The sequence below is a fragment of the Salvelinus fontinalis genome, chromosome 14 (genome assembly GCF_029448725.1).
Source record: "Salvelinus fontinalis isolate EN_2023a chromosome 14, ASM2944872v1, whole genome shotgun sequence".
NCBI lineage: Eukaryota > Metazoa > Chordata > Actinopteri > Salmoniformes > Salmonidae > Salvelinus > Salvelinus fontinalis.
In genome coordinates this window covers 15,930,341-15,943,025 of record NC_074678.1, presented here as the reverse complement: position 1 = coordinate 15,943,025, position 12,685 = coordinate 15,930,341, and the positions used below count along the sequence as shown (strand labels likewise).

General features: G+C 41.4%; 1 protein-coding gene across 2 annotated transcripts; it reads left to right on the top strand.

Moving 5' to 3' along the window:
- Positions 1-802: 802 nt before the first annotated feature.
- On the top strand, positions 803-10,366 carry LOC129869549 (GDP-L-fucose synthase-like). Of its 2 annotated transcripts, XM_055944050.1 has the most exons (11): positions 803-862; positions 1,275-1,826; positions 6,634-6,794; positions 7,002-7,116; positions 7,500-7,628; positions 7,726-7,799; positions 8,065-8,198; positions 8,381-8,512; positions 8,634-8,713; positions 8,838-8,937; positions 9,131-10,366. In XM_055944050.1, the coding sequence occupies exons 3-11, from the start codon at positions 6,646-6,648 to the stop codon at positions 9,184-9,186; spliced, it is 969 nt and encodes a 322-aa protein (XP_055800025.1). In that variant the 5' UTR covers positions 803-862; positions 1,275-1,826; positions 6,634-6,645; the 3' UTR covers positions 9,187-10,366. The 2 variants fall into 2 exon arrangements, with proteins under 2 accessions (XP_055800025.1, XP_055800024.1); XM_055944049.1 differs by having other exon boundaries at positions 848-1,826.
- The last annotated feature ends 2,319 nt before the right edge of the window (positions 10,367-12,685 follow it).

Sequence of the window (12,685 nt, the reverse complement as noted above, 5' to 3'; positions counted from 1 at the left end):
AGTTAATAGCTCATTTCCATCTAGTCCCTAAAGCATCTAGACATACAGTGCATTCGGAAAGTATTCAGACCCCTTGACTTTTTTTTCAGACTTTACAGCCTCATTCTAAAATTGCAAAAACAAAAAAATCCTCATCAATCTACACACAATACCCCATAATGACAATGCAAAAACAGTTTTTTTTGTGTGTGTGTGCAAATGTATAAAAAATAATATACTGAAATACCTTATTTACATAAGTATTCAGACCATTTGCTGTGAGACTCGAAATTGAGCTCAGGTGCATATTGTTTACATTGATCATCCACAAAATGTGGAAAAAGTCAAGGGGTCTGAATACTTTCCAAATGCACTGTAGGTAAACTTCTAGCGATGGAAACATTATACAAAAAAACAAAAACAATGGACATACAGTAAAAAAATATATAATAGAACAGAGATCAGGACATAGAGACATGTTCCACCACAGAAGTCAAAACATTGTCCATAGAAACACATTGCTATTTGATTCAATGTAATATACCTATAAAAAAAATAAGAAATATTGTGCATAGCCCAGTTATTGCACGTATTGAAATTACACGTGTGTATGTACTAATGTGTCTTCTGTTGCATTAAAAGTCAGTATGGCCTTTTAAGTTAAAATCAATGAGTGCATGGCTGATTGTACTTTTTTGTCTCAGTGGAGAAGGCTTGGAAGCTGCTATATGTTTTCAGAGCAGAGAGTTCATTCCATTGAATGAGAATGCCGATTGTGCAAAGGTGTGGACCGTCTGGAGATGCTACAGTCCCCCCTGGTGGAGGTTCTTGGAACACAGCTATTTTGCTCGGAGCAGACACTCGGAGACGGAGGTGCTAGATTGTGAGTTATCTTGTAAACCAGGTAGATTTCTGAGAACAGATTGAAGTTGTACAAGATTATGAATACTTCTTTATAGAGTGATTTGAGAGGTTTCAGGGATGTCTCACATGCTTGTGACCAGCTGGTGACACAGTAAGAAATGGGAGAAACCCATAGCATGTAAGAACATTCTGGAAGCCTCGATGGAGAAAGAGTTTTTAATTAACCGGAAGTTGGCTAGGCTGCATTTGATTGTATTAGTAAATAAAATAAAATTAATGTTTTTAAATTGATGGTGGGATCAAGGATTATGCCGAGGTATTTGAATTCTGAGACCGTTTTGATCTTTTAGCCATGTATGCGGATGTGGGAGTAGACCTGCTGCTTTTTAATAGATGAAGAAATACATGGCTACTGTTTTTCTCACATTTAGGGTGAGCCAGGATTTGTTGAGCCATTGTGAAACATTCTCCATAACTGCCACTTGCTCAGCACTCTTTCCATGGATGTAGATAACCACCTGTCAGCAAACATCTGGATCTTCACTCCATGGCACACAGAAGAAGGAAGGTCATAAAAAATATATGGGCTGAACAACAGGGGCCCAAAGATTGGAAATTGAATCTCAACAAGGAAACAGTCATGTGTTAGTCATATGTCAACCTGCCAATATTTTAAACCTGTGCACCGGTTCACCTTTGCAGAGTGCTGAGAACTCGATTGTCTCGGGGGTGAATTTCCCCTATGAAGGGTATTTACAGATCTAGGATCAGCTTCCTCTCCCAGTCATCCTTTACCATTGGTGGAGAAAATGCTACACTGACCCAAAATCAGCCTTCACTTGCGTAACGTCCTGGAGCTGGAAGCGGTACTCCCCAAAATAGTTTCGTCATCGCCCTAACCACCTCATTGGGACTAGAATCCGGTCATGGAAGCTTCTAACTTCATAGCTAGCTAGAAGAAGAATCAAGCTCTGGAGTAACTGGTAAGCAGAACCTTTTTTATGTAACTGTAGCTAACTAAAAATCGTAGTTTTTATCCCATAAAGGGTGCTATCTAAAAGCATAGCGCTTACAACGCCAGGATAGTGGTTTCAAATCCCAGGACAGTGGGTTCAAATCCTAGGACAGTGGTGTCGGTTCAGCTAAATCTAGTGTATAACAAGGTGGAGGTGAGGAGATTTTTTTTTTTGGGGGGGGGGGGGGTTGAAGCTTATTTACTACATTTCTACACGATTTAGAAACATGCTATTTGGAGAACAGCAAAAACAAACAAATGATCCCAGTCGTTAATTAGGCCTATAACCGCAAGATTAGGTTTAAAGGTCTATGGAACGGTATATACAATAACCACTACTCAAACTCGTCATAAATTGACTCATTTACTTATGGAACGGCGCATACAGTGAAACATGACATACATGCATAAAAACACGCTATCAAGCCCCAACAAGGCCGACTTCAAATACCGACAGGTTATTTTTTTCACCATAAATTTGCACCTGTAGGATTGCAAACATCAAGCCATCGCCTTTGCAGACTAATGAGAGATGGGCTACTATTCCTAATGTGATGAGTAGATTCCATTGCGTTATATTATTAGCTTAAATTATGACAATCAACATTAGCAAAACATACCGTTTTGGGCCCGGTTTCACGAAAGCATTTTATGGCTAAATTCATCGTAACCGCCGATAACTTCCGAACAAAGTTGACAATAAATAAAAAGTTGCCAATGTCTTTGCAATTGATACAAACAAGCGATGTATATAACATGGTTCAAATGAAAACCGAGATGACTGCATTCAAATATAAATACAGTAGGCTATATGCTCAAGCTAGCCTACTACCTTTCTAAACTCCCTATCATCTAAAACTGTTGAAGACCATCGCCCAATAACTGCCAGATCCTCCTAGTGTAATAAAGCTCTAGTTTATATAAAATAATAATAATTTAAATCATAATGAAATAGATTTAATGTTAAATCAATTGTGTTCTATTTTGTCTGTAATTTTTCTCCATACATTTAATGATGCGGGAATTTAGTGCATTTTATTTAGAATAAACCGGCTCAATATTTTCAGCCATAGGTGGTCATATCTCTATAGGAGCTGATCCGTCGTCAGTATTGTGAAATAATTATAATGTTAATGTAAGATTTGAATGGAGAAATCTGATCCGAGAGCAGCGCTGCCTTTCTTTCGATCTTTTCAGAATCGACACCATGCCTCGACGCACCTATCGAACGTTCTCTCTGTGTTTTTTTTTTGGGGGGGGAGGCATATTGCAACTTCAGCTGTAGTAGGACAGATGCATCTTTAAAACACTCGTAGTTTAAGCCTAAATTCCATCACTATCGGGAAACCGGACCCTGGGTAATGCAGGTCTCGGCACGTAGTGACATATAGATATAATTCGACGTTTCTTCTCCTTTCGTTGCACGGGAAAAATGTCGCCTTTTTTGAACACATTTCATGCAATTCTACTACATGCAACATGCTTTTTCCTATGACACAAATTATAGCCTACTTTGCTGACACTGACAAACAGATCAGTAAAAACGACCTTGTTGCAACCATTGAATTGGTTGAATTTTGAGATATTGTGATAGGCCTAGGCAGACCTATTAACTGCTTTTCACTGACCGCTGCAACCAACCTGGACTTGAGTAGACATAACATAGTACATGTAAATACAGAACACTCCAATTAGTATGATATGTTACGTTTCGTATGGTATGTATTAATTTGTGGATGTCCATCATCCGTTGAGTATGATATCTTACGAATTACAATTAATTTATTCAGGATTTATACTGGACAAAAATATAAACGCAACATGTAAAGTGTTGGTTCCATGTTTCATGAGCTGAAATACAAGATCCCAGAAATGTTCCATATGCACAAATAGCTTCTCACATTTTATGTACAAATTTGTTTACATCCCAGTTAGTGAGCATTTCTCCATTGCCAAGATAATCCATCCACCTGAAAGATGTGACATATCAAGAAGCTGATTAAACAGCATGATCATTACACAGGTGCACCTTATGCTGGGGACAAAAGGCCACTCTAAAATGTGCAGTTTTATCACACAACACAATGCCACAAATGTTCTAGTTTTGAGGGAGTATGCAATTGGCATGCTGACTGCAGGAATGTCCACCAGAGCTGTTGCCAGATAATTTGTTACTTTCTCTACGATAAGCAGCCTCCAACATTGTTTTTTGAGAATTTGTCAGTACATCCAACCAGCCTCACAACCGCAGACCACGAGTAACCACACCAGCCAAGGACCTCCACATCCGGCTTCTTCACCTGCAGGATCGTCTGAGACCAGCTACACGGACAGCTGATGAAACTGTGGGTTTGCACAACCTAAATAATTTCTGCACAAACTGTCAGAAACTGTCTCAGGGAAGCTCATCTGCATGCTCGTTGTCCTCACCCGGATATTGACCTGACTGCAGTTCAGCATCGTAACTGACTTCAGTTGGCAAATGCTCACCTTCGATGGCTACTGGCACGCTGGAGAAGTGTGCTCTTCAAGGATAAATCCCGGTTTCAACTGTACTGGGCAGATGGCAGACAGTGTGTATGGCGTCGTATGGGTGAGCGGTTTGCTGATGTCAATGTTGTGAACAGAGTGCCCAATGGTTGCGGTGGGGTTATGGAATGGGCAGGCATAAGCTACGGACAACTAACACAATTGCATTTTATCGATGGCAATTTTAATCCACAGAGATACCGTGACGAGATCCTGGGACCCATTGTCGTGCCTTTCATATGCCGCCATCACCTCAGATTTCAGCATGATAATGCACATTCCTGTGTCGCAAGGATTTGTACACAACTCCTGGAAGCTGAACATTTCCCAGTTCTTCCATGGCCTGCATAGTCACCAGACATGTGACCCATTGAGCATGTTTGGGATGCTCTGGATCGACATGTACGACAGTGTGTTTCAGTCCCCGCCAATATCCAGCAACTTCGCACAGCCATTGAAGATTTGTGGGACAACATTCCACAGGCCACAATCAACAGCCTGATCAACTCAATGCGAAGGGGATGTGTCATGCTGCATGTGGCAAATGGTGGCCACACCAGATAATGACTGGTTTTCTGATCCACACCTCTACCTTTTTTTAATAATCTCGTCATGAAGGTAGTTTACCCGCACTGTATCTGCGAGCAGTTGGCTAGTGCGCACGTGCCAAGAACAAAAACCAGTAGAATTAAAAATGTGATGGAAACCCATTGAACTTGTACTTTAAACAAATAACACAAGATACAAGCTTACCTTATAAAACAGTACACCAAAAAGCACAGAAAAACTTTTTATAACTTTATACACGGGGTATATACATTTAAACAAAATACAAAAGGCTTCACAGGCATTTAGGGTTCGCTTTGCATTACCGTTTGTCAGACTATGTAGCATTTGCAAATAAAATTCAAGTTAAAAATATATAAAAAAATAAAAAAAATTGCCCACTTGCATTTATGTATATAATATTTACCATACATAATGAAGAGATTCCTTATAAATACACACTTTGTTTTGATCTACACTGAACAAAAATAAACGCAACATGCAGAATTGTCTCTTTTTTTTGTAATTTAGCAGACATGCCTACACTTGTATAAACATTTTTTACTGGTCCTTCCTAGGAATCGAACCCAACACCCTGGTGTTGCAAGCGCCATGCACTACCAACTGAGCCACATGGGACCGTACTGAATAACATTTGAAATCAATTAAAATAAATAACTAGGCCTTAATCTATGGATTTCACATGACTGGGAATACAGATATGCATCTGTTGGTCACAGATACCTTTTTATTGATAGGAGCAATATAATTGTTTATTTGTCAAATGACAGCCAAGCATCAATTATCATGTCACTAGAATAAGACCCTCAATATTTATTGGAAAGAAGCATCGAGTCCATCACTGTGCACTTTCGCCACCTTGTGAACTTCATCATAATTTGTTTAATCTGTAGCCTAATAAACTGCGCGCTTTCCCGAGTAGTAGTGGAGGACCACACAACAAATAATCGCGTGACTCAAATTTCTATTCAATATGTTGATTATTATATCAATATTTGCGCGTAAACGTGTTTCCATGCAATTTCTCGCATAATTATTTTTACCAACGAAAAGAAACACCAAACTAACAAATTGTCTATCGATATTTATACACTTGTACTCTCATTTCCTGTTTCCATGAACCCAGTTGTGATTTTTTTCATGCATCAGGTAATTCACCTGCATGAAATGGTTGGATGGAAACCTGGTTCGTGACAACCTAAAGATTTGTCATGACAGTTGGTAACAGGGATGTTTGCATGGCTGGCACAGGCAAGTAAAAAGCAACATCAGGAAATGTCTGTTGGTTCAGTCCACAACCTCTTGACTTGGATTCCTTGGTTACTGGAATTAAATATGTCATTATAAAGCTCTGGGATAGTCATTGTTCTTCCCTACTTGTCCTGGTTAGTGTACAGTATGTGATGCACCCCAATCCTCTGAGAAACTGTAGAATAGGTTTATATTACCTAGGCCTACTTTCTGTGTAAAGACTTCAGCTCCGTTAGTAACTCTTGTTTAATTGATCATTGAATTCATCAGTCATTTCAGGGGAAATCATTTGTAAAACTTTAGCCTACTTTCAGAGCACATGACCTGCAGATTGTAAGCCTTTCACTCTTTGTTTCTGTGTTTCTCTCTCCTACTTTTTCTCTTTCTTTACCCTCACTACCCCCCTATTTTCCTCCCCCTCTGTGCAGATTGGAGATAGCATGATGGATCAGAGCGGTCCTATGCGGGTGTTGGTGACTGGGGGGACTGGTCTGGTGGGCAGGGCCATAGAACATGTGGTCAAAGAAGAGGGAGGAGCGCGGGAGGGAGAGGAGTGGATCTTCCTCTCCTCTAAGGATGCAAACCTCATGTGAGAGCTACACGCGCACACACATACGCACTCACACATAGACAGACACACATGGTATGCATGCACGCACATGTATATACACAGACAACACACACACACCTGACCCTCTCCTGCCTCAGTGCTAACTGTGGGTGGCTTTGTAGCCCAGCCTCTGAGTCTTTGAAAAGTCAAGCTGACGTGTGTGTGGGTTTGTGTATGCTCACTCAGGGACATGGGTGAGACGCAGGCAGTGTTTCTGAAGCATCAGCCCACCCATGTCATCCACCTGGCAGCCATGGTGGGAGGGCTCTTCAAGAACATGAGGGCCAACCTAGACTTCTGGGTAAGAGGGGATTCAGGAGTTGTAATGACAGAGGCTGCATCTCCAGAAGTGTGCACTTGCTCAATTTCTCACCTTATTTTGAAAATGGTGGAAACTGCCTCCAGCCATTCCTTTATTTTTAAATCTAATAAGGAAAGTGTGCAAGTGCACACTTCTGGAAAATGTTAGAGGAAAAGGACTCAATGTTTATTTAGCGATTATTTTTATTTTTTTAGGCTTCATGCCAATTGGTACTCTATTCACTATGGGCCCTGGTCAAAGGTGGTACATTACTAACTAGTTCATAGGGTGCTAATTGGGAACCTGGTTCAACCTTATCCGTCCATGTGTGTAATTTTGTTCATGTTTATTTACCAACGTATTCATCCATGTGTGTTCTCCAGAGGAACAACATCTACATCAATGACAACGTCCTGCAGGCAGCACATGAGGTGGATGCTGTCAGGGTGGTCTCCTGTCTCTCCACCTGCATTTTCCCTGATAAGACCACCTATCCCATCAATGAGACCATGGTAACGGGTGGGTGGGTGGGTGGGTTGGTGTGTGTGTGTGTGTGTGTGTGTTGTAGACATGATGGTAGTTGACTATCTCTTACTTATTATCTTGCAGATCCACAACGGCCCTCCTCATGAGTCTAACTTTGGCTACTCCTATGCTAAGAGAATGATCGATGTCCACAATAGGTGTGTTGGTGTTTTATTGAACCTTCATTTAACCAGGAAGTCTTCTTTTACAAGGGAAGTGTGTGTGCACAGCTTCCCTATTTTGCTATAGATGTCCTCCGTGGGCCCATCCAGAATGGTCTTGAGGGCGTCCTGTACCCTTGACCCTTTAGATGCTCAGTGACCTCTAGAAAGGAGTCAACATAATCTGTGTATATTCAATAATAGTATGTGTGTGTGTGTTCAATGTTTGTGGATTATGTTGAGGTTTGTGTTTGTCTTGTAGGGCATATCACCAGCAGCGTGGGAGGTGCTACACAGCAGTGATACCGACCAATGTGTTTGGCCCTCATGATAACTTCAACATCGAGGATGGACATGTACTTCCAGGCCTCATACACAAAGCCTACATTGCTCAGAGTAAGATGACTACACAACACTTACTGTTAACTATCACTCTCTAATTCTTTGTTCTTCAGCTAACTGTTTTAATCTATACAGTATACCCTACAAGGATCTGTATAGCCACATTCCTTCTAACAGGCGTGTGTGTGTGTGTGTGTGTGTGTGTGTGTGTGTGTGTGTGTGTGTGTGTGTGTTAGAGGAGGGTAGTCCATTGGTGGTGTGGGGCTCAGGAACTCCCAGAAGGCAGTTCATCTACTCATTGGATCTGGCTCGTCTCTTCCTCTGGGTGCTGAGAGAGTACCCTGAGGTGGACCCCATCATACTGTCTGGTGAGCATACACACACTCTGACTTTCTCCCTCTCATACTCACACATACTCTCGATCTCACACACACATTTAACAACAGTATTTTCAGGCGTCAGTGTTCATTCTCCCTCTCTGTATTTTAGTTGGTGAGGAGGAGGAGGTGTCCATCAAGGAGGCAGCAGAGGCCGTTGTCGAGGCACTGGGGTTCAAAGGTCAAGTGACTGTATCCTTTCACTTAGGTGCATGTCCAGATATACAGCTCAAACACAGTCCCTCTCTCTCTTTCATACTCACTTGTTCTCACACACTGTCAGTCAGTGTTTGATTCCCTAACCCCTGACCTTCAGTATGACACAACTAAAGCAGACGGTCAGTTCAAGAAGACAGCCAGCAACGCCAAGCTGCTGCGGTACCGCCCCAACTTCACCTTTACCCCCTTCAAACAAGGTACCTACCTCCCCAACACCAGCCATTTGAAAAACCCCAAACGTAGATTGTTTTTGGTTAAATGCGCAATGTCATATATGTATTCTGCCATCTTTATGCATGTTCACCACTGACATATCAAATAAAGATGTCTGCTGTTTGGTTTCTGATGCTGAGTCTCCAATCCCCCCCACCCCCCAATTCACACACACAGCCTTGAAGGAGACATGCGATTGGTTCGTGGCCAATTACGACACCGCCCGCAAGTGAAGATTGCTCAAATCAGATTGGCTGTTAGGAAACCAGTCCTAGGAAGGAAGGAGCAGGAAGAGGGGACTGTGATGGAGGGGTCAGGAGGAGTGGAGCTGAAGGTTCTAGAACTGCTGAAGCTGAAGGTGAAGGTTCTAGCTGAAGGTTCTAGAACTGACAAAGAACGCAGGACTTGGTCCTGATCATGTTGCTGAGATTCCATGAAGAATGTGTAGAGTGTAGGCTGGGCCAATCGCTCTCTTTTAACACTCAAACAGCATCCTATTCCTAAATCAGTTGTACTCAAACTATTTGAGAAGGTGGTAAAGGTCTGGATGGCTATTGTAATTTATCGGCGTAGTAAGGAATCCTCAACCCATTCGACCCCAAACTGTTCACACCACTTTTGTTGGCAGAGAGAAATTAGATGTTTTAAAGCTAATTTCCTGCAACTCTACACATTTTCCATGTCTTATTTGTTGACATACCAGGAGTTGAATCCTGACAGTATTGACCTCATTCGGAGTCTAGATCCAGCCTGCGGTCCACCTGTTGAGTATGGCTGCCCTATATAGTACAATACTTTTGACCAGAGCTCTATGGCACTATGTAGGACAGGGATGGGCAACTACAGTCCTCGAGGGCCTGATTGGTGACACACTTTTTCCCCATCTCTAGCAAACAGCTGATTAAACTAATTACATTCTCAACTGAAGATCATGATTAGTTGATTATTGGAGTCAGGTGTGTTAGCTGGGGCAAAACTGTTACACCAATCAGGCCCTCAGGGACTGGAATTACCCACCCCTGATGTAAGATGTGTCCCAAATGGTACCCTATTTCCTATCTTTTCTGGAGTGATCAGCAGGACTCCTATCTCCTCTATAACCATGTCTACACCATAGGAATAGAGTGGGTATAATGGACTTAGACTAGTTCTTTGTCCATAGGATTTCCTCAATGTCCACCCAATATGGCAACAAAATAAAATTTTCCACAAATAAACCACAATAGGAAGGCTTTGGTGAATTCTGTTGTGCTGCCATTTTGAGTGGGTTGTTCACTACTCAATTTGTCTACTGTATCATATAGAATACCAGGTGGTTTTGGATGTGTTCTTTTATATCTTTCTTTACTAAATACAACGGTGCAATATGTACATGAGTGGTGGGCTGAGAGAATAAATCAATGTTTATTTTAACTGCTGAGTCTGGGTGTCATTTTAGCACAACTTTGAGTCTTGTTTTAGTGCAGAACAGTGTTTTGTGGCTCTGGGGTGAAGTTTTCCCTAGGTTCAGAACCTGGATCAGCTTACCCTAACCACTAGTGGGTAAAATCAACCAGATCTGCGTCTAGGGGTAACTTCAGTCAGACCTGCCAACATGCACGCATTTTGCGTACCAGCTACGCAATTCTCTGTCCATGTACGCAGGTACGAGATCCGAGTTAAAAGTACGCAGAAATGAATAGGGCCTGATTTTTTTGTTTTGTTTTACATTTTAATTAAAAAAATAATAATATCCACTGAGAATCTAACATCCCGATTCTCGAGCTGCAACACACAGATGTACGGAGTTTGTGTCAACGGACATGAAGATTAATACATCATTATTCGCCGTAGCTACCCTGTGTCTGCACCTTCTGTTTGTCGTGATGCTGAGTTTGCCGACTCAGCTATACGTAAACACATGGACAAATCCCCTTTCGACTCCGTTTGTGGCAAGATAAACACCAACTGTTTCAAGCTAACACAAAATTGACATTCAGTGGGCTCTATACTAGTGAAAGAATTTTACTGCAAATACTTAAAATAACTGGTCGCATTTGTGATTTACATTTAATTCTGCATCTCAGTTGTATTTTCCACGTAACATTACGAGGATCACGCAACCTGATAAATACAGTCTGTTCCACGTCACAAAAAGCATTACACAAGTATAACAAAAAATAAATATAAACATATTGGCTTTAAATGGAGTCGGGAGTTTACAAGACTGCGCGATAAAGAATGAATAAGTGTCCGCTATTAGCTATAGAGGCAATGCTTCTGAAATGCCTTCACTAAATTAGATTTTATCCATTTCGAAAATCTGAAATGTATGCGCTGCAAATAAATTCAATAGGCACCTTTACATAGGCTGAAACAGCGAACTCTTCCAGCGAACAGCGTTCAGATTCCCTTTGTGTTAGTCTACTTAAGCTTTGTGTAGCCAGTTTGAGGTCTGTGTCGAAGCCATCATTTGTTTTTGTGTTTTCAAAATGATTTTGCTTTTAGTGTTGACTAGGAAACCGTGTCTAAAAAAAGCGATCAGACTTACAAACAGCGTGCGCACGAGGGAGGGGGCTTTACATGTTATCAAAACACCAGGGAAAGCCCACACGAAACAAATGAATGGTGGAAAACGAATGGAAACATTTTCCTGTTTGATCGCTTGATTTTATGGGTATTACGACACTTCCACCATGGGGCTCTATTAGCTAAATCCGGTGTGTGTGTGTGTGTGTGTGTGGTGGTGGTGGTGGTGGGTGGGGGGGGGGGGGGGGGGGGGGGGGCGACGACGACGATTGGAACCATTTCCGTTTGACCTCTAGGTATTATGACTCTTACTGTGGTACACTATTTACTTCTATACACCCCTGATCAACCAGACAAGTGTTCCATATACCTTACCCTCCCACACGGTATAGAATGCAGACCTGCCAACCCTGTCCAACTTTTTAGAGTACCACAGTGAGTCATAATACCTAGAGATCAAACAGGGAAATGGTTCTGTTTTCCAACATTTTTCCCATAGGGGATTTTAAACACTCAAGGCTTTGTTTCGCATAGGTTTACCCTGGCATAAATCTCTGTAGGACAATGTGACTTATCAATAGTCACCTGTATTTACCCCCAAAAAATGAAACGCTAATGTGGCCACCAAAGAGGAAGGAGTAAGGAATAGGAATACCTAGGATAGGATAAAGTAATCCTTCTAACCCCCCCCCCCCCCCTTAAAAGATTTAGATGCACTATTGTAAAGTGGCTGTTCCACTGGATATCATAAGGTGAATGCACCAATTTGTAATTCGCTCTGGATAAGAGCGTCTGCTAAATGACTTAAATGTAAAATGTAAATGTAAAGAACTACAAATGCCATGATAATCTGGATGAGACTGCTGAATTGAGGGAAAGGGAAAAATCTCTGGATTAACTAAATGTAGTAATGAATAAATAGGCTACATGTCTTTAAAAATTGACTATTCTGTGAACTGTCATGTGCAAGTTTAAATTAACAATACCTGTTAGCAAAGGTTAACTAGAGATGATGTGAAGGAGCTTGCAGTGATTTGTAGTTTTGCATGACGTCTACTTTGATGGTAATTAGCATTTGCATCTGCCTAAATATATTGATAAAAAGTCCTTGTCAGAGATGTACACGTTCTCAAAACACCAGGGAAAGCCCACACGAAACAAATGAATGACACTTCCACCACTATTAGCTGTTAGCTAAATTTGGTGCAAAGAATCATTTCCCAG